Here is a 23,550-nt window from a genome sequence, read left to right as displayed (position 1 = left end):
TGCCCATTGAAGACCATCACTGAATTAGGTCAGAAGAGCAAACCTGAGTTGAGAGTGCTGTCTCTCGATTAAAGACAGTGTCTCTTAAGGTTAAGATGGAATGTAAACATTGAAGTCAACCTGACTGGATTGGTGTATTAGTTAACTACTGCTACATAACAAATTCACCCAAAAATTCAGAATTTAAGCAACAAACAGTTATTATCTCACAGTATGTGGCATATCTTTGCAGTCTTTCTCACAAAGCTGTAATCAAAGGGTTAGCTCATGCTGCATTCATCGGAAGACTTGACCAGGGAATTGGTTTCTAAGTTTACTCATGTGGCTGTTGGCAGTTCATGTCTTTGCTGTTGGCCAGGAACATCAGTTCCATAGTTCAGCTCACAACATGGCAACTGGCTTCCCTCAGAGTGAACAAGCCAGAGAGGGTACCCATGATGGAAGCCACGGTCTCTTTTGCGACCTAATCTTGCAAATGACACCCTTCACCTCTGCCACATTCTATTTGCTAGAAGTCGGGCCCTAAATCCAGCTCTCACTCTAGGAGAAGGGATTATTACACAAGGGCTTCATTAGGAGTCCCAACTCTTTGTCACTTAGTGTCTATGTGAACTCAGGCAAATAATTTTATCTTTCTGAGTCTTTGTTTCTCCATCTGTAAAATGGACCTGATACATAATAAAGAGTAGTCCACAGTGATGATGATGATGATAATGATGATGGCAATGACGATGGTGATGATGACAAATATTTGTTTTCCTTCTCTTCTTTCCAGAAAGGGAGAGAGAGATCCCCAGGGACACCTAGTATATTAGTCATTTGTTTAGAAGGGTAAACTAGGTGAGCCTAAAGTCAGCAAGGGATGTTTTAACCATCATAGCCTATTTCCTACTGAGCTGGAAGGTGAGGGACAGAAGCACACTGCCACCAGGGGTTCAAATACACCAGTAACTACCACATTTCTAGTGCCTTCAATGATTATTTCTTCTTCCCAGAAGCTTTAAGCACAGATGGAAAGTGGAGTTACAGTAGGGTAGAGATGACACTGAGGAGAATCAGTTTTCAGTCATTGACCTCCCAATGTGCTCACATGGAGTGTGTCTCCCTGGTAGCAGTTAATCTCAATGAATGTTACTTTGCTAAGTTCATAGCAGTTATCATGTATTTATTCAACAAATATTTATGGAGTGATCATTCTGTGCCAGAAATTGGCTGGGTGTTAGGGATACAAAAATGAACAAAAATGCAAAGACCCTCCCTCGGGGTACTTCATCCTAGCCATAGGTTTGGCTTTGGAATAGAACAGTGATTCTCTTTGAGCGTTGGTGATTGAAAGTGTTCTGGCTTAGAGGAAAGTATAGAAAAGTAAACATTGTAAAATTAGACATCCTTAGACTGGTAAGTCAATCAGAATTTAGATCATTTTACAGGAGCTCAGACCTTAGGACAATAACTTTTCTGTGCCATTGTTTTTGCAAAGGCTTTAATTGAGTTTTTAAAATTTTAAGAATCACTCTTTTTGCAGTCATGTGAGGATTTGGATGTTTTCCCCATTAAAAGCTTTCACCTCAAACCTGAAGGGTAAAATTCCCTCTTAATGTCTCAGTGATTTGACCTGAATGTTACAGAGAAATTAAGCACACCTGGCCACTACAAAAAATAATAGAAATTTAAAGCTGGGGGAAAAAAGTAAAATAAAAATTAAATCCAAGTCTGCTTCTGTCTTGATCAAATGCCTTAATGACTTCTCACTGCTTTCAGAGTAAAGGTTAACTGCATACCTCAAAGCCTTGGTGTGAAGCTAGACAAGAGCTATTGTTCTTTGTGATATTTTGCCTTTAAATCCTAGATATCCTGAAGACTCAGTGAACTTTGGGTGTGGAGAACAATATATATATATATATATATAATATATATAATATATATATATTATATATATATATATATAATATATATAATATATATATATATTATAATTATAATATATATAGTTATAACTGTTGCCTGTAATTCTAAGCACTGATTCATCTTAGTGAACTGTAATTTGCACCCATCTTGACCTTCTTTATTTAGGTGTGTGTATAGTTCATTTATGTCATTGAGTCAATAGTTACATAATGCCTACCATGTGCCAGAATTGTACAGTTTTTCAAGTCTTTTTCCAATTTAATTTCTCCAAGTCTAGAAAAGCACATACTGTTTGTTCTCCTACTGGTACTTGGTCCACCCATCAATTAAAAAGCAAATTCCGTGGTTGTAGAAAATATAAAAAATTGTGATTACTTACCGGCTGTGTGCACAAAAGGAAAGACTCATCAAGGAAGTGTCAGTGGCCTCTTTGAATAGATTTGATATCCACCTACCTGGCAGCCATCCTGAAATGTTTATTTCAAAATATCTTCACTTGTAATGTTGAAGTATGGTTCTTAATCCAAGACAGATTCCCACTATATCATTTTAAAAACATCTGTCTAAGTAGGCATAATTTATTTACAAGAGTGAGTATTAGAAGAGTTCAAACAGGTCCACTTGAGGCTGAGGTAATTTTTATCTTCTCAACACATAGATCTTCCTATATCCAGCAAAATTTGTTCATCTGTTCATCCATCCAATTCATCTAGCTGATCATCCAACACTGATGCTCCATGCTATGCTTTCTTCCAGACACAGGACTAAGACTAAGGCAGCACTCTTGCCTTTAGGGACCTAAGAAGTCCAAGGTCAACTATAGAGTTTGGTATATAAACCTAAACACTGAACAGTATAGTAGGCTTTTGCCTTTGAATCAGTTGTCATGACATCAGAGACCTGCTCATCGTCTTGAGTCTGGAGCATTATATAGATACACTGCCTTGAAATACTATTTTGGTTACTGCTTTATTCACTCTAAACCCCAGGATGGGGCTGTGCGCATACTGTGAGACACATTTGTGAAACATAATTGGGTTAAAATTTGTTTACCCGCTGCCAACTATTTTTGTTGAATTGAGATTCCAATAAATGCCACCACTTTTTAATCCTTAAATTCTGAACCAATTGAGAAATAAGATAAAGGACATGACAGATGAACTAACAGATACCATCTGTACTTCTGGTATTAATAGTTATCAGAGAGTGTGGTTTATAGGTAGACAAATGGCTGTGCTAATCTTAAAACTTAGAGCAAGCAGACTTACTCAACCAGTCACCAGCGATGCTTGATCAGAAGGCTTTGGGTGGGGTCCTCCCCTGGAAAAGCTGAGCAGATCACACATACTCCATAAATCTTGTACTGAGAAAGGAAAGAGGAAGGAGCTACACATACCCAATTTCCCCTTCTAAACTTTAAATTCTCTGATTAGATCATATTACTCTTTTCTTCTCCCCATCTACCCCAGGAAAGTTGAGGAAACAGAGAGGCAAGGAATGTTCCTTAATGGGGCTCCCTCCACAAAAAAGAACCATCAGGAGTGGGAAAAATACTCCCCTACAACACTCTTTTCATTTGGAACATGCTCCTTACCTAACCCCTGCTTGAGTTCTTACTATTTGTCTTACTTGCTCTTGGTTTGTCCTTCTACTTGGTCGATGTCTTCTAATAATAAGGCTACCAACTCAGAACTTCCTCCTTGCCTGATTTCTTTTGCCTACACCTTCCTCACAGGCTCATCCATCCCTTTTCTTGGATTGTATCTGCCTGCTTTGGCTCCCAATCCCAGCCTACCTGCTCAGCCTGTCTTTCAGTTGCTAGAGAACTCAATGTGATGATTGAACATTTTAATTATTTGGCAACTGTAACAGGGACTGTTTTGGACGTTCAAGAGGCAGAGGTGGACATGATAAGCAGGGCTCCTTCCCTCATGGAAAATTTGGACAACTGGAGCCTAGAGAGATGTATAAGGTAATGCCATCACAATCTTGATAATTATTCAAGCAGAGAAAATAATATATTTGACATATGCAAAATCTTCCCTGCACTGGCTGCAGATACTAAATACACATTTAGAATCCTTTCAATGGTGTTTAAAGTGCTGATGAAATGGTTATTCATAATGTTTTTATGTGCGATCTTGATGTGGTTTTTTTTTTCCTTTTTAAATTTTCTCTACCATTAACTTCGCTGGTAAAAGAAGGAAAAGAATAAAATCTTTCCAAAGTTCTACACAGCCAGGAAAAAAAAACCTGAAGATATCCACCAGCAGCTTGTGAAAACAAGAGGGAGTTAGGGGGTTATAAAACATATGCTTGACAACTGATATTATCCACTAGCGAGATATTGTTCATATCTCCACAGTCTGAAATTGCACAAATGATCACACTGGTTATCAATTCATACACGCTCACAATGGCATGGAGGTTCCGGGAATTACCTTCTTGGATTGCTGCAAATCCCTCATCTCCAACAAATTCATCATGCAAAGTCCCTACTATAATGAACCTTGGGTACAGCTCAACACTCAATTGTATTTTAACATGTTAAGTGGAGTGTGGGTAGTCTCCGAAATATAACAGTTTGGGAATGTTCAAAAGAAATTTCACCTTTCAAATCTGTTTCCCACAATTACCTCACCACATTTCCCCGCTGTAGGCCCAGTCGTCTGAAAGGGAAACATTTGTCCTCTCAGCAGAAGTGCCACCGGAGGAGGTTCTTGTTGGGTGGTAGCAAGTGCCCCTAACCAGGGTCTGTATTCTCACTATATCAGCGGGGGTATAGAAGTTCTGGTTGGATAAAGGCAGCCGGCATGTTGCCTCGTTGTCAGTAGCTGTAAGAAGTGGAAGGATTTGGGTTTCTTTTTCTGAGAAATTCCTCCAGTTCTCTCAGCAACTCATCGGAGAGTAAATGTGTCCTGACACCTGGATGATATACAAATGCTGAACCCTATTGCCCTGTGCCCTGATCAGCTGCCTTCTTGCCTTCTGCCGAATAGAGCAGACTCTGTGACCTACTAAACACCACTTCATGTCACATTCATGGGAAAGAGAGAGAGAAAAAGGTAATATATCGACATATACATATACACACACAAAAATGGTCCTCGTTATTGGTGGATTCCATATTTGCAAATTCACCTACTTGCTAAAATTTGTTTGTAACCCCAAATCAATTCTTGTAGCGCTTTTGTCATCATTAGTGGACACATGCAGAACATTAAAAAATTTGGTTTTAATTTCCCAGCTAAGGTCAAACCAGGCCATACCTTCTTGTTTCAGTTTTCATGCTGTTAACAAGTGTGCTTTTTGTGGCCCATTTTATGTCATGTTTTTCACATTTTTGTTCCTTTTGTTGGTGATTTCATTGCTTAAAATGGCACCCAAGTGTAGTGGTGAAATGCTGTTTTTCCAAAACATAAGAAGGCTGCATTATGCCTTATGGAGAAAATATGTATTTTAGAGAAGCTTCATTCAGGCATGAGTTACCAGGCTGTTGGCCATTAAGTTCAATATTAATGAATCAACAATATATATTAAATGAGGTCCTTTAAGCAGACACACACATAAAATAAGGTTATATATTGATCAATTGACAAAAATGTATGATCAAAGGCTCACAAGAATCTAACTCTGTATTTCCTCTAAGAGCAGTGATCTGGCACTTGGTAATTAAGGGTTCATGGTGACTTTATAGAACATAGCTACTGCAAATAAAAATTGACTCTGTATGTGTGTGTTTGTATGTGTGTTTGGGAGGGGCTCTTATTGCATACTAGGTGATCTGATAAGCCCTGAGGATACGGATGCATCTGTGAAAGAGGCAAATATGGTATCTGTCCTCATGAAACCCACAGATGAAGAGGACATAGAGACAATTCAAATAGAGTACCATGTCTCTGAAAATGTTCTAGAAACTACCTGCATCCATGGTACCTAGGATGCTTGTTAAGAATGCCAGAAACTAGTGTCATTCCAGTCCTACTAAAACAGATGTTTTGGGGGTTAGGCTTAGGAATCTGTATTTTTGACAAGTCTAAGTTTGAGAGCTACTGTAACATGGTAAATGCTATAACAGAGAGTATAGGTAGGCAATGGGATTTGCAGAACATACTTCCAACCAGCTTGGCCCGTGGAAATCAGACAAGGCATCTTGGAAGAGATAGTTTCTAAGTTGGGAATTAAAGGAAGAAAAGGAATTATCCAGAAAAAATAAAGGAGAAGAAAGGGGTCAGAATGTCTAGGAGAGGGGAAACCAGAGAGACTATGAGAGACTTTAAAACATATAGCCACCCTTTGCTACCAAAGGATTCCATTAAATAGATAACAGTCTAGTGATAGTGCTTCCAAATTAAGAGAAGAAAATTTTTCCTATAGATTTTGGCATCCTGTTAAGCAGCATATGTTAGTTTCACGTCTTCTTCCTGTGCCTACTTCTATCCAATGATGACAACCCCATGGAAACCTTAATTGGTGTTTGGACATATTGCAGGATCCAGATCTTGGAAGGAACATTGAACCCCTGATCTCATGCCGTGTGCTTTGCCTCCTTGGTGGCTGCCACCAGTAAAATGGATGATTTCACATTTGCTATACAGGACCAAGTATGGCTGGGGAGAGTGATGCTTAAAATACCTGCTGGTCCATTTCTCCACTGGGTTTCACCCTCTTCTTAATTTTATGTTCATTCAGGATCCAGCTTGCCGAGGTCAATTAAAGTCAGGGGGAGATGTGGCTTGATTTAGTAAAATTGGATTCTTTGCCTTAGATTTGTCTCCTTGGGCTGGGCTGTCATTTGAATTTTATGTTTTTGTCCTTATTTCTTCCGACCATTTTTTTTCCTTCTGGGGAGAGTTTTCAGTGTTAGGCTGGCCCTGTCTGTTTGCAGGGAAGGCATTTGTTTCTGTAAAGTGCCTGTCCCATCTGATCTCCATCATCTTTATGGTCTTGCAGTCTGTCACTGCAGCTCACGTCTAACTGAAGTTTGTTATGTTTTGACAGGCATTTGTTATAAAGCCGGGGATCACATCTCTGGCTTTGCCTTTCAAACTTTCTTCTTTACGGTAGCCATAAACCCATGTTACTAAAATGTTCCTTCTGAGGAGGGGGTGAAATCCTGCTGATAACAAAAGCCTGCAGACAAGAGGCCAGAGAGAGATTGAGAGAGAGAGAATTCTGAAGAGATGTTATTAAAGTAGCAAGGTATATACTAGCAGTCATTCGATTGCAGGCGATGAAAAGAATACACAGAGTTTCCAAACACTTGAGAAAATAATAACAGACAGGCAGAAGAAATGTACCTAGGTTACACTGCCCTGCCATTTTTAATTTTTGGAATCTTGGACAAGTTGGAAACTGCAGACTAGTGAAAGAAGTTAGCCCTGCATTTGCTAGAAAGACAAAGAATGTTCTGGGTCCAGGCACTGCCATCTCTGAATTCTCTTGAGCAACTATCTCGCAAGTTTGTTTATGACTTGTGTTTCCGTGTAGAAGGTGAAATTTATACAAGGTTTGTGAGTTCCTTGATGTAGTTCCTGCATTTAAGAAACCTTTGCTCTCTTTTTTGGAAAACGATTATTGAGTACATGCTGCTTGCAAGGCCCTACTTGTGTGTCCAAAGCTGGTACTTTCTATGGGCCACTCTTCTATGGATTGTGTCTACTGGTAGATAGTCTCTATATTGTTTCTACTTCAGTGAATCCTCACAGTTAAGTGGAAATGGAAGTAATATTGCCCCCATGTAACTCCAGATGCATAATAGTGTGTATTTTAAATGAGGGGAGGAGACTCATTAAAAGACAGATGAACTCATTTGGGTAAACTGATGGTCCTGAACCTTGGCTCCTCATAGCAGCAGCAGTGGGAGCTGATGTCTGTCTGATTTCACAGCCTGTGTCTTTTACACTCCCCTGGGCTGATTTCTCTTTACCAACTGGTAAGGGAGGGCAAGACAGGCAGCTCGGCTCACTTTACAGGGAGCCGTGGCCTGCATTGTCCTGAGAAGTAGCAGAGAGAACCATCTCTCATACGGGGGATTTCACCAGGTCACAATCTCAGTGGTAATGCAGCCAGCAGCAAGGCAGCCCCAGGCCACCTACATCAAACCTGAGTTCTCTTAATGGCCTCGTCTCCCTCACCTACAAGCTTCACTCATTTGTGGGTACTTGTCCAAGGACTTAGAGGCCTGGGCCCCATCTGCTCACTTTCCTAACACTCCTCACACTCCTTGGCTCTGCCATGAAGCTGATTCTTTCTCCAGCACCTCTTCCTGGGTGCCCTTCTTTCCTTCCTTCCATTTACTCTCCGTGTTTCTCTCTCTCTCTAACATTTAGTCGCTGTGTATGGAGCACCCATTGGGTGCCAGGTGTTTCCCACATCATTTAATCTGTGTAGCAAGCTAATAATAATGATGATAAAATAATTAAATAACAATGATCAATATTCTAATATGTGCAATGTAGAGCTTGATTATTCAACAAATATTTATTAAGTACCTAGTACATGTCCCATGTATGTTTTGGTTCTGAGCCTATAGCCAGGAGTAGAAAGGCACAGTCCCTCCTTTCTTGGAACTTGTATTCTTGTGGGAGAGGCAGATAATGTACAAGTAGAGCATAAATAATTATGAACGTCACAAAGAAAAATTGTTAGGCTAAGGGATTGTGTTTGGCCTGAGAGGAGGACATTTCTTGGATGGCTTTCTGTGATCTTTACAACATCCCGATGAGGTAGCTACCATTCTTGTACCCATTTTGCAGCTGAGAAATCTGAGGCCAGAGGGATTAAGTGTCTTTTCCAGTGCCACAGGCTGCAACATGACAAAGAAGTTCTTTTTTAAGCACGGCTAGGTGGCTGCAGGGTGCATTCTCTTGACCCCATGGTCCACTCCTGGATGGCAGCCAGGCCTGGAGGCCTGGGAGAAGGAAGGGCAGAAGGGTCCCTGGACCTTCTTACCAGTTCACAGGACCAGCAAAGAGGACAGAGGGGAGTCAGAGAGAGGTCAGAGCCACACCCCTGCTGATGCAGCCACCCTGCCCCCTGTTCACGTGGTTGGTAGAGTTCTGGCGCTCCTCAACCCTCTCAGGTCATCTTTGCCCCCAGGAGCAATGGAGTGCCGAGCAAGGCCAGAAGTGTCCTTTCAGTTTGGTGTCATCTTGGGGAGTGGAACCACAATCCCTCATAGAAAGAAGATGGGTGTCTCCGGGGAAGGGATCGCTGGACAGTGGTAGAAAGACAGGGGGTAGGGGTCTATGTTGTTTAACCCATGAGGGTTGTTGGTGAATGTGGGGAAGTACAAGTAACTGGGAGCCAAGAGTCAGGTCAACCAGGGACCACCCTGGAACTCATAGATGTCAAGAAGCTGCCTTCTCTTTTCTAAATCCTCAGGTTTGCTGAAAACCTGCACACAAAATGTCAGAACCCAACAGCTGTGCCCACACAGCTCTATCAGACTTGGGTAAATACAGTTGGGCCAGTATACCCTGCTCCTGGAAAGCCTATGCAACATTTAATTCGCTGTCAGTATGGTTGTTCACTTTCTTGTAGACACAATCTAGGGGTCAGAAGCACAGCCCCCGATGGACTTCTGTGGAATGTGAATCTGACCCTCTTTTACTGCTTCCATTTCCACAGACTTTGACTTCTCTGTAAAATGCCTCTGGAATGCTGACTTGGCGTGCAAATGGAGTCTTTTTTTAAAAAGTGTGCTTTTGTTTATGGAGATTGGCTATTTATGGATTGTGTGCATAAGTACAGTGAGAAAGAATCTCATCGAAACTAAGTAGTCTCAGATGGGAGGTTGTTTTTACTTGCAAAACTCTAAACTAACTTTAATACCAAAATGAATCTTTTAACATGATTAGTCCCTAATCTAAAATTATCTGGACTTCAGATGTGCAAATTCCAGATATGGGCTCTTAAAACCTTATTTTCCTCTTCTTGTGGTTTGGGTTCTCAAGCTTTCAGCTATGCAAGTGGCCTTACCTTGGCTTTAGAAGTTTGTGTGTGTACTTAACAGTTCTGAGATTGACAAACTGTCCAAATACACATTTCAAGTATGCATCGATCCATTTGCCAAACATCTCTTAAGTAGAGATAGATAGATATAGATAGATAGATAGATAGATAGATAGATAGATAGATAGATAGATAGATAGATAGATGGATGGATGGATGATAGATAGATAGATAGATAGATAGATAGATAGATAGATAGATAGATAGATAGATAGATAGATAGATGGATGGTATAGATATAGGTATGGATTTAGATATAGATATAGACATAGATAGAAAGATAGATATCTTGAATGTGCTGCTGGTACTGAAATGAACAAGAACTGTTCCCTACTTCAGGGAACTACCATCACTGAAGGAAATGCAATAAAATTAATGATCACAGTACAGCAGGCTAAGTTCCATAGTGTGAACCTATCCTGGGTATTATGTTAGTAATCAGAGGTAACAGTGTCAACCTCTGTGCTAAGCACTTTCCATGCATGATATTATTGATACCTAGCCCACAGAATTGTTTATTATTTGATTCCCACTTGACAGATGAAGAAATTTTTAAGAGGCACAGCCTGTATATGAATCCAGAACCTTTACTGCAGAGCTCAAGTTTATAAAACTGTAAGATTGCAGGAGAGAGCAGTGGAAAACTTGAAGGAAAAGGGCAGTGATAGGCATGATCAGGGGATGATTTGCACCATGGTGCACTCGCTGAGACTTGCAGATGCACCAGGATTGAGCTGTAGGGCTGGGGAACAACAGGTGAAGGATGCACAGTGAGCAAAGGTTTTGATGAATGTGGATGCATTGAGACAGTCACAAAGTGGGTGAGATTAAAGTGGAGTTAGAGGGAAGGGTTGTGGGGAGAGCCGATTTATTATTTTAATTCTACAAACCTTTCCTTTAACTTCAAAATTGACTTTAAAGGGTCATGCTACAGTTTTTTACATTTTAGTGACCACTTAACACTTTGGAAGGAATGTCTTGTACAATACCCAGCCCTGGAGGAGGGATCTCAGGAAAAGCCCAAGCTGTGCACAAGTTCTCCCTCTCACCACAGAAAGGAAATTGTCTCTTTCACCACTCCTAGCATTACTATAAGACTGCTGATTCCTGGTTTAGATTAAGTTTGAAATCACCCACATATGTCTTTCTCTGGTAACAGTTCCCTTACCTGGTTGAATTGTGCTGATATTAAAACTCAGAATGAATGACTTCTGGTGGGTTTTGGAGAAAAATTCCAGAAAACTACAAACCATCTGAAAATGCTAGATGTCAATGATTCACTTGGAGCAATAACCACATGAGTTGGACGTCTCCAGTTAAATACTTAATTTCGTCATCTATGCATAGATAAAGCTTTGAGCACTGGAGGGCTGCTACTTGTTGAGTGACATACTTTGTTACCCAGATGACAAAATATTTAAAATTTGATAGTAGTAAGCGTTGATGATGTTGGGGGAGGGTTAAAAGAAGTACTGTCAGGGTACCTCCAAGCATTTTGGAGGTTGAGTTACTACTACTTAATAAAATAAAATAAAATATCTTTTTCCTTCTCAATGTCTATCCTATTGAAAAATTTAAAAATGTCTAACATGGGAATAACTAAATAACCTCTAATAACTAAATAACCTGTGAGACATATTCTGGAATATGTGATTAAAATCTAGGAATTGGCCCTATATGTGCAAACATGGTTAGAGCTCAAAAATGAAGTATTGAGTGAAAAAAGATACGTTCCATATAGATACATTCAGTATGATACCTTTTATGTAAGGAAATACAAAACAAAAAGCCACTCCATCAAAATGTTTAGGTTTTCTATGGGGAGATAGATCATGATAGAGAGATAGATAGAAAGACAGATAGATAAATATGAATGTGTAATAAAAAAATCGTCAAGAAAACATAAAGTACTGACAAGAAAAGTGCCCTAGGGAGGGCTGAAGGCACTGAGATTGGTGGATACAGGGTGGTCAAGGGAATGATACACTTATTAGTAATAGTATTAGTTAACTCTAACTACTTAAACAAATAAATCTCGGTATTTCAGTGGCTAACACAATAGAAATGCACTTTTTGCTCCAAAGTCCAAATGGATTTTCCTAAAAAGCGGAAAGTCTCCTCCTAGTGGTAATTCAGGTATCTGGGCTTCTAGACCCTCTGGAGGCACCTTCATCCTTTAAGTTGATGAAATCCCCTGCAGTTTCTTCAGCAGCTGGCTGTCAGAGGTGGGGAAGAGTGTGAGAAACACACATAGAATGATTTTTCTGGCCAACTCTGGAAGTGGAAGTTCCCTTCCTGGTGTCCACTCCTTGAAAAAAATGAAATCAATGTGCATGTCTATTGTCCATTATCAGCACCCACTGACAGGGAGTTTGGGAAGTGAGGTATAACGTTATGCCTGGTAGAGAAAGGAATCAGGACTGGTGAAAAGCTTGTGGATCTCGTCCCCAATAATGTGTTCAATTTTTGCATATGTATTACTCATGCAATTAAAAAGTTGGTAAAAGGAATTTCTGGCATAGAAATAAACCAACATTGGTTGATTAAAAACAAGTGTTTTGCTTTGTCCCCCCACCCCCGACTCCAAGTAACTGCGCTTTTACTTCTGTAGCCATCAGATTCTTCTGTAAAATACGATCATGGATAACCTAATTACATTTATTAAATAATTGTTAGTATTTTGTATTTTATTCTTTCCAAATGTGTTAAGTGCCATTCGTAATCACTAATCAGTAGCTAATCAGTGTTACCTTGAATTGAGATCATTTCTACTTGAATCAGAGAAACACTGCTAAACATGGTATTTTTAAATGATTTTTTTTTAATATGGAACTAACTAGGAGTGCATTTTAAATCTTTGGAAACCCATCTGGGATCAGAAAAACACTGTTGGGAGTCACTGGACTAAACTAGGGCTCTGTCGTTCTAATAAGGTACCTAGTCCAATGGCTCATACAGAGACTGTCTTCATGGATATTTCTCAAAGAAAGGAATGAATTAGGCTGCATTTATACACAAAAATGTGTGTGTGTGTGTGCATACGTGTATGAGAGAACAAGGTTTATCCTGAGTGAAATATTTTTTAATAATTGAAAATACATCAATAGCCTTTTAGAGGAAAATCAGCCCATCACTTCACTAGTTACTGAAAAGGCATTTGATTAAATTAAATTACCCTCTACCATAAAAAAATAAAAATAAAAATAAAGATTAGAAGAATAATTTGTTTTGCTTGCCATAAGTAATATCTCAAATCAACATATAACATTTCCTTTAACCCTAGAGGAACTCCCTTAAAAAGTCAGGGGGAAAAATAAGCAATCACTACTTCATTGTTACATAATTTTTTCTGAAATTTCTTCTCTAACCATTGCAATGAGGCTAGAAATAAATGATATAAATATATTGGAAAGAGAAAATGAACCAAATTATCAATGTTTGGGAATGATAGATTTCTTAACCTACAAAACTCAAAAAAAATTTTCTGAAAAATGATTAAAACTAATAAGACCATTCTGGATGCCAAACAGAAATATAATGGGGAAAAAAAACACCTTAACCATTCAGCATAAGTCAAATATTCAAGAATTATCTTAAAAAGAAATGTTAAATATCTATGTGTAGAAAATTGTAGAGTTCTTTTTATATAGAAATGAAGACTTAAACCAACAGAACTACATTCTGTGTTCCTGTACAGAAAGATCAGATATTTTAAAGATGCCAATTCTTTCTTAGTAAATGCAATTCAATTTTAATTATCCTTTCTCCTGAATTTTCTAATCTGACAAAATTATCTCAACCATCTTGAAGAATAAATGGGAGAGAGTGATTATGAAAATATTGAAACAAAAGAGTAATACAGAAGACAGAAATAATTCTACTAGTTATACACTACATTACAAAGTTTCAATAATTAAAAGAATCATAAAAGAGAAAGAGCTCTATATAATGGAGTGGCCCATTCAGGCAAAATCCTGTAATGTATACAAATGTAACATCCATTCAAGGTGGCATCCCAAATTATGGGCTATAAATGCATGCTAATGCATGCCATTACTGCAGCCTGGAGCACTCTCCTTCTTCCTGTCCCCCTCTGCCTGACTGATGTCTGCTCATCCTTTAGCTTAGGTCTTTCTGTGACAACTCATGCTCTCCCCATTGACCCTGGACCACGTCCACGAGGCATTGTTTACTAGAGCATGGATTGAAGTAGTGAAGGGCTGAATACCATTCCTAAAGATGTTGGAAAGAGATCCAGCCAAGAGGAGGTCTCCATGGCTGTGGCTTTCCTCTGAACACCGTTATTGCCAATAACTTGGATAAACAGCTAAAAGGTTTTTGCCCATCGTACAAAGGTACGGAACAGAAAGAAATAGCCTGCAGTTTGGTTGACAGAATCAGGACCCAGAATTATCTGAATATGTTGAAGCAATGGGTTGCATTAAATAATATTTAAAGTAACAGGTTCACAGGTGTGTTCATACGACTTGGAACCCAAACGTATGTGTAAATTCATTCAGGTTTTGTACTGATTCATATAACAAGTAACTTTTGGTTCCTTATGATGTGCCAGGCAGTGGGTAAAGGTTGGAGACAAGATAGGTGCACACACTCACTCGTCCTTAATTAAAGAATTTGTGACTCTGAATTGCTTGATTGGAAACTCCCTAAGAATGGGAAGGAAGGGAAGTCTAGTTTGGGCATTACTGTTTCTCTACCACCTAACAACCAGTAGTAGAAGGCCGAATTAATTAAGTCATTGAAATTTGATAGGTAGAAAATGGATGAAAATTGCCTACTAGTTTTCTGGGTGGGCCAAAAATTTCTGTGGCGTTTTAGAAGCATTTTATCAGATGGATAATAGATTTTAAAAGAACAAAGCAGGTTTAGCAGATCATGTCGGCTGCCTAAAGCCTTCTAATGTTCTATCATCGCACTAAGAATAAAACACAGCCTTTTGCGATGACCTTGCAAAGTCCTCCTTATAATCTGTCCCTGCCTCTTTCTCTGACCTCTTGTCCTATCAGTCTTGCTCTCTTTGACTATACCCCCGCATAGTACTTTCTTTCTGACACTATAACACATCAAATTTCTTACATCCAAGCTTATTCTTGTCTTAGGGCTTTTGCTTTTTCTGGTTCCTGGGGCTGAACCTCTCTACTCCCAAATCTTCCCATGCAGGACTCAGCTCCATCATCTCTTCCTCTTTGCAGTCTTCCAGGCCAGTCAGTCCTAATGAGCCTAATTTCCCTGGTCACCAAACTTATTATCTATCCCACCACTAAAAAGTAATCTAGTTAACCTTGAAATATCACCAGAACCTAGAACAACGTCTGACCCATAGTAGGTACTTAATAAGCAACTTAAATAAATAAATCTTGGAAATAGCAAGAATGCTAATTATAGAAAATATATTTAAGTCAAATTGCCTTGACTGAAAAAAAGAAGTAAAGTGTATGCTACGATGACGTGATGTCAAGTTACAAGAGTTAAGATAGATTGACTTGCTTCCCCTTCACCAAGAAAATCTGCTGTAAACCAATTTCACTACCTTCAAAGTTTAGAATAGTTTATTTCCATTGTTTCAGCTATTTAAAATGGTTATTTAATATAAATGAAATCATCAGTATTGTTTATTTCACTCTTAGGAGCATCTCCATTTACATGTTAGCACAATGCATTCATTGATTTCTGAATGCAGATAAGTCTACAGTTTAATGAATCTCTATGTTTATTATGTATCTCGGTAGTAGAATTTCCATTTGGATTTCTGAAGTACCACAGCTTTAAGACAACTACTAAGATTCAGGCTACCAATTTATCAGTTATGGTTAGAAAATTTTTTTTAAAACTTAAGAATTATTTTATTATAATTAATTTTGCCTAATTAAAATTCAAATGTTATATATGGTTTATATGGTTCTCTCTTTCTAATAAATTGGAAAATCATCAGTTAAATAATTGCCATGTGTTAAACAGTACCAATGCATTGCTAGTGTCAAACCTTCCTCTTATTCACATTTTAATCAGGTTTCTCAATCTCTTTCATTTTTTTAAATGAATTGCCTTTGAAAGATAGAAATTAAAGGTGTTTAAAATAGTAAATGATGGCTCCAAATTAAAAGGCCTTACATTTGATAGAATTTTCTCAAAGGATTTAAAGAACTTCAAAGCACTTAAACTCTGAACATGAGAATTGCAATTTAGCAAAGTTATTTACCAAGAGATTACAGTCACACCTAATAAATTATCAGAGAATTAGAGATTCTCTAGATAAGGAATAATTACTACATCAATTTCCCTATAAGAATTTGAGTATACCTCTTTCACTACAACCTCACCAATTTTAAGTTTTTAATTTTTTTACTATTGTTTTAATTTTATACTTTGATTACTAGATTGAACATTTTCCCATATGGTTATTTCCTAATTGTGTTTTCCCTTATGCGAGTTACCTATAAATATCCTTAGTAGCTGAAGAAAATCATTTCATTATTATTAATAGAAATGACATGCTCTAAAAGGCAGACTTTACGTTTTGGGGAGGATCACAGTAGTATATATTTTCTCACTAGCATAGGGTTCCTAGTTTGCACCATTTGGCTTCCAAATAAGGAGAAAATCCAGACGCTATCTAGAAGTACTCTGGATTATTTATATACTCTTTTCCATTTATATATTTCATGGAAAAGGTAGAAGCTAAATACTGCCTCCACAGTGTTACCTATCAACTTGCATAGTAAGAACTTCAAGGGATGAAGGGTGTAGAGAGGGAACAGAACTCAGCAATAACAACAACAAAAAAAAACTTTCCCAAGGCATTTGAGTGCAGAGTTCAACATCCAAACTAGCTGTGAATACATTTTTAACTGTTTCCGGACTAGTCACATTTACCTACAAGGAAAGGTGTTACTCAAACATACTTTGTACATGTTGCATGCTCCTGAATAATTTAATCTATGATTCTCTTTTCTATTTCATAGCCATAGATAAGTAATATACAGTGTTTCTACTCAACTAACATCACAGGAACATCTTCCTGTGCTATCTTGTTCTCCATACTTCCCAACTTTTGTGACTTTGTCCTAAATGTGTTAGAAACATAGAAACTCTTTTATAATCTATTTTAGTTTTTAACTCTCTCCAAGAATATTTGAAAGATATAATGCTTTTCATGGAAGTACCATGCAGACTTATGTATAGTAATATTTTTAAATATTTCAATTCTGGGGATTAAAGTATAAATGTAAGTATATGTGCCTGACAGTAAAGCATTTAAATAGATTCAGAATTGTTGTGGCTGATTTAGTTCAGATTAAATAAAGTTAAATCTAAAATGTTCTCTAGTTCGAAGTCATTTGCACAATGTGGTTGCACAGTTCACTAAATTAAAAGGGCATTTTAATCTTTTCAGTGCTTCAAAAATAATAAAATTGTATAGTGGGTTCAAGATTCAGAAGAAACTGGCAAAGAGATCAAATGGCAAATCCACTTTTTTTTTAACTTCATCTACTAACAGATTGTGTTATGGATACCTAGATACTTTACTACCAAAGTGAATTTGAGACACAAGGACAAAAATTGATTTTTGTATTTTCTGCACCTACCATAGAGATTCACACCTACTCTGGGCTCAGTGAATGTTTACAGAAGAAATAAATGAAGAAATCAATGAATGAACAATAAAATGGTTTCCTCAGCCACATGTGATTTTGCTCCGACTGGCTGTCCCATCCACTTCATATTATTTATTTATTGCACAGATGTGTGTGTGCATGTATGTGTGTGTGTGTGTGTGTGTGTGTACTTTTTACTATACTCTCCTCAGAACAGAAGCTCCTTGGCAAGGATAGAATAATGCCTCCTCCCAAGATGTCCACATCCTGATCCCCAGTCCTTGTGAATATGTTACCTTACATGACAAAAGGAACTTGACAGATCCAATTAAGATCAGGATCTTGAGACAGAAGGGTTATTCTGAATATTGAGGTGGGTCCAGTGTAATCACAAGGTTCTTAAAAGTAGAAGAGGAAGGCAGAAGAGAAGTGAAAATTATTCAATGTGAGAAGGACTCAAACCCACCAATGCTGGCTCTGAGGTTGAAGGAAGAAATGCAATGTAGCCTCCAGAACCTGGAAAAGGAAGATAAATTCTCCCTTAGAGCCTCCAGTAAAGAACTCAGTACTGCTGGCACCTTGATCTTAGTCCAGTAAGACCCTTGTCAGACTGTCAGAATTGTAATAAATTTATGTTGTTTCAAGCCACAAAATTTGTGGTAATTTGTTGCAGTAGCAATAAAAAACCAATACAGTTTCTGATGCACCATTTTATTTCCTGCAGCTTCCTACATGGTGTGTTATTCAAAGGGGGCTCAGTTATCTCCTATGGTTGTACATTCTCATCCCTGCTTCTTTATTCTACCTCAGTGTTTGCTGCCCATTCCAACCTGGAACAGAACAGCATTAATGAGGATTTCTGTGTTTGCAGATGGCAGAAACCTATCCCAAACTAGCATAAGCAAAAACAAAAATGGAAGAGGTCTTATAGCTCACGTAACAGATCTCTAAGGGATGGAGTTGGCTTCAGTCCCAGCCCAGATGAGTGCCCAAATTAATCCACAAAGACTCTCCATCTTTCTGGTCTGTTTTCCTCTGTATAGAGGCTTCAATATTTCCATGATTCACGTGGTTTTAGTGGCAAAATGGCCCTCTTTCTTTCAGGGAAGGATTCTGATTTGCTTCTGTGGCCTGGAAGGTTGAAAGGATACTATAGTAATCCATTACTACATTTAAATTTGTCCCACAACTTATTTGCTAAAAATATAAACATTTCATTTGTTTGTTTATGATTCTATGATTTGGGCAGGGCTCAGTGGGGACAGCTCATCTCTATTCCATGGGACACTAGCCTGGGACAACTCCGTTGGGGCTGGAGGATTACTTCCAAGATGGCCCATTCACATGGCTGGCAAGTTTAGTGCTGGCTGTTGGCTGGGCACTCAACTGAAGTTCTTGGCTGCAAGGCTCAGATTTCCTTCAAGTGACCTCTCCACATAGTTAGGTTGGGCTTCTCCTGGTATGGTAGTTTAGAGTAGCTGAACTTGGTATAGGTCAATGGCTTCCCCCTGAAGATAAAAGTGGAAGTTTGCAGGCCTTCTTAAGGTTTATCCCCGAGCTCACACAAGGTCACTTGTGACAAGTGCTGCACGGATTAAAGTGGATCACAGGACCTAGCCCAGATATAAGAAGAGGAGGCTGCATTCTCAACATTGTCATCATTTGCTAGGGATAAGAATAGCATTCTACCAGAGTAGGTAACAGAGCTCTGTGAGTGATGGCCCAAACAGGACCACATGGAAAATGGAAAGGACAGCTCCCCAGAGGACACAAGGCTGAAAACAAACCTCAGGTAGCCAGCACAACCATTTCCTACAGGGATAGAAATTGCTAGATATTGCAAAGCTGATTTTCCCTCGAAGTACATTTCCTATTTAGTTTATACATTTTCTGAGTTGAAGGTGCAATAAAAATTGGAGTTTAAACTTGAGGAATCTCAAGGTTTTCTCCAATTCAGGTTGAAATAAAATGATGATAATATATACCAAACAATGCTACAGAGGAATTAAAAGTGTGTCACATTCATGATGAATAAACTATAATGTGACTAGTCCAGTGATATCTATTTATGGTAACTTTTAATATAAAGTTCTTTGGATATTACAATGAAATATTTTCACCCTGCATCTATATTTTATGGATTGTATTTATATCTAGCTATGCAGATTCTAAATTGTCAAATTATTTCAGTTGATTTATGGTAATCAGCTTTAAGTTAGAACATTTAAAATGCATTAAATTAATTTTATCTGCTTAGCAAAGTACAATAAGCTTTCTAGCATTACAAAGTTTTCTTTATAATACTAACTGCTGGGCATATGTTTAAGGATAAGGTGGACTCAAGCTGCTCTTACTTGAATTTTTTATTCAGTGAATGAACATGCACTGTTGAGAATTAGGCAGTATTTAGGAAATGTATGCACAGGGATTATTTAGGATGAAATCACCGATGATCCTGGAAAATTTAGCACACACTTGTTGATTGATTTTGACTGCAGTAAATATGAAACACTCACAACTATATGAATTACACAGAGTCTAGTCATCCTCATCAGGATTCTTTGGAGACCTTTTCGGAAAACACTTGGCAGAAAATATTTTATATTCATTTTCTCCAAGTCCATGTACAAAAGAGATATAGATCCACAAAGAATAGATTAACACTGATTCTTTTAAAATGAAGTTAAATATTTTAAAACCTTCAGGCAGAGATTGATGATCTTTCCCAACTAAAGCTTCTTTGGTGGTTTATTTATCTTAAATATTATTTTTGTCTTTTAGGAGGCATTATATAGCAAATATGAGAGATTTGTTAAAACCTTGGATCACTTGAGAGTGCTTTAGGATTTTGCCTTAAAAACTGCACATAGGCAAAATTCCTGATATTATGAGTTGGGATTTTCATTGTAAGAGGATTTAAAATCACCACAGAAGCAAGGGCTTGTTACATATTTCTAAGCTTCAGAAAGACCCAGCTACTTACACAATCTCTCAAATTAAAATTGGGTGAGACAGGAAACATGGTATGAAAGCAACCAATTTAGATCTAGCGGAAGGTTTCAAGTTATCTTAAGGTGGCTTTATTCTAGAGTGATAATGTATCCAGGTCTAGAAGCAGATAGAAAAATCAACGTTTGCATAGCTATGGATCTCTTTGAACAAGGAGAGCCACATCACTTTTTTTTAAATTTCCATTCTTTAAAGCAGTTTGAGACATAGTGTTGGAAAGATCTTGTGTTTGCAGATGGAGTTAGAGACCTCAATTAGTTCGCACAAGTTGTGTAAATCTAAAGCATTCAAACGAAACCCTTTGTCTTTTTCCATAGTAACCTCTTTGGGTCTTCCACCTTCTTGAAGTTGTTCTGAACATTCATTGAGAGAAGGTCAAATGTTTCCTACCCTATAAAGTATTACATGTTTAACATTTTTATTATTAATACTATTGTTAATAATAATAAAACATGGTTAGCTTCCGGACAATCCATGGAAAAATCCAAGTAGGTCAGATGTGTTTGATTTCTTGAAAGTTTGTTCACTTAAGAGATCATATACAAAATTCAAAGTAGTTAATGAATTTTTCCCATTATTTTTAAAGGACTGAAACTTATAGTGTTGGCTTTCAATGGATGCAAAATCTGGAAAGATGACTATACCAAATTTTCCTGAATAGTTGGAAGATTTTATTTTATAAACTGTAACCCAGATGGGTTGTGGTGTTTATAAAGAGAAATTTGCCTTCTGGGATGGTTTCTTGAGATGACTTGCATCCAATTTTAGGAGGGTTAGCGATGGTATAGAGTGACAGGAACCAGTCTGATACATTTGTTAATGGTTTGTTTCTCTGTTTCTCCCCAGCTATCGGCAGGACCCTCATCCCCCGTTACTTTAGCACTGTGTTTGAAGGAGGGGTAACTGACCTGTATTACATTCTCAAACACTCGAAGGAATCCTACCACAACTCATCCATCACGGTGGACTGTGACCAGTGTGCCATGGTCACCCAGCACGGGAAGCCCATGTTTACCAAGGTACAGGACCAACTCAGCAACATGCTCAGCTTCCTCTCTGGGTACATGAAAGGATGATAATTACGGTGTTCTTCTGGGACTCTGAACTGATTTTTCATACCTCTTTTATGCACTGTGAGATACCTTTTTTTTGTTTGTGTCAATGGTTTTGGTGACCACCATTCTGGGATATCTAAGATACCTAGACATTGAGCTCATGCAAGTCAAAACGTGATATAGCCTCAATTCTAACACGACAGTTTTATCTTCCTATTCCAGTTGCTTAATTAGAATTTTTTATGAAAGTGTCTCCTACAGCTAAAAGAATATTTTTTCTATTGCTGTGCAGTCAGTATTTATATTTCATTATTAAAATTAAACAAGTTTAAAAGTAAATTCAATTTTCAAATCCAGGGTTTGGGGAGAAATCAATTAACCAGAACCCAACCAGCTATAATCTTTAAGGAACTGGAGAAGTAACAACATAAAAAAGTATTAATAAAATTAGCCAATTCAAAGTTTAAATGATATTTTCCCAAATGCTAATGAGGACCAATCTTTCTTCAAAAGATTTATCAGTGGATCAAATAAGCAGTGAGTGAACACAGTGGAGTCATAGGCTATTGTAAAAGGTAAATGAGGAAAATAGTGGGGAGGAGGATAGTGTCAGGTATCAAGTAGTACAATCTTTGAGGCTGAATTCAAGGTGCTCTGACAGATAGGAAATGAAGAGAAGACATAGAGATTAGAGATTCAACCTCACCTTACAGGCATTCTACATCCACGAACCTTCTGATATACTGATAATTAATATATGGGAGTATTCCATCTGTGCAAAGACATTTCTGAAACACTGCAGATGATCCCTTTATGTTCTGTCCCGAGTAGAAAAATTAGTTGGATCAAATAGTTAGTTATATATTCTGGCAAATAATTTAACGGTCACTGATTCATTGCATTAGACTAAGAGCTATCTCCTTTAGTTCACAACGCAAAGGAAGACCAAAAGGTCAAATTTTAAAACTGAAGATATATTTGTTTCCCATGTCCAGTGTGGCTGCAAGAATAAAATAAAATACTTCTCATTTAAAGTATTCATTGATCTTAAGGTGCAGTTTAATATTTCTGGTGTTCCATGCTGGTGTGAAAAAAGAAGAAAACAAAAACAAAGGCAAATGAAATGGTTATAAAATCAAAAGCAAATCATCAAATGCCATTGATTTTAGGGAACCTCGAATTCACCTAGGACATTTTAAATAGGATAAGGAAGGGTGGGAAAGGAGTGTGGGGTATGGTTTTCTTTCTTCCTGTTTTAATGGTTGGGCAGAGAGGAATTTTGTCATTGAGGGTCAAAGGAACATCCCACTGAATGCAGAGAGAGGTCCACACTGGAAAGAGAATTTCACCATGTAGAAAGGAATGTTCCCCTAGATAATTGTTTCATCTGTCTCATTTCATTTTGGAGACTAAGAACATTTACATAATCTTGAAGATCATATGGATACACAACCCATTTCTGGTGTTACTAAGTCGGGGCACTGCAGAAAAAGACTTTCATTATAGTTTTTCTCTAGGTTTAGTGTCACTTCTAGGTAATTCAAGAAAAACATACCCGTTCCCTATGTTGTAAGAGAAAATAAAAACTACGATCAGTAAACTAATTAAGTAAAAATTAAGGAGCTACTTTTAAAGTCTGTAGCCATTGAAAATAAAAATGTATTTTGTGGGTAGCTTTTTTACGTATTTACTCGGGTTCTTTCTTTCAAGCAAAAACATTTCATCATTGAGGGTAACTCAGTGTAATCATTTGCTCTGAAGATACAATGCTATACATCTGGGATTTGTTTTAGTTTTTTTTTTTTTTTTAATCCCAGTATTCACTGAATTGAGATAATGCTGTTTATTTCAAACTAAGAAAGTGAGATTTTTTTCTTCCTTGTATTCTTTCTTCTCCTGGATTGCTCACCTCTCTGAAATGATTGGGGTCTGTTTAGGTTTCCAGG

At 37.8% G+C, this 23,550-nt stretch overlaps 1 protein-coding gene across 13 annotated transcripts in view; it reads left to right on the top strand.

The window, feature by feature from the left end:
• LDB2 (LIM domain binding 2) overlaps positions 1-23,550 on the top strand; it is a 387,796-nt gene that overhangs the window by 285,918 nt on the left and 78,328 nt on the right. For all 13 annotated transcript variants that reach the window (XM_077136466.1, XM_077136465.1, XM_077136463.1 and 10 more), the window contains one exon: positions 21,396-21,568. In XM_077136466.1, the coding sequence (XP_076992581.1) occupies positions 21,396-21,568 (173 nt within the window). The remainder of the gene's footprint in view (positions 1-21,395; positions 21,569-23,550) is intronic.

This window comes from Tamandua tetradactyla, chromosome 19 (genome assembly GCF_023851605.1).
Source record: "Tamandua tetradactyla isolate mTamTet1 chromosome 19, mTamTet1.pri, whole genome shotgun sequence".
In the NCBI taxonomy this organism is placed as follows: Eukaryota; Metazoa; Chordata; class Mammalia; order Pilosa; family Myrmecophagidae; genus Tamandua; species Tamandua tetradactyla.
The sequence above is the reverse complement of the archived record's forward strand: the minus strand, read 5'-3'. Positions and strand labels throughout refer to the sequence as shown.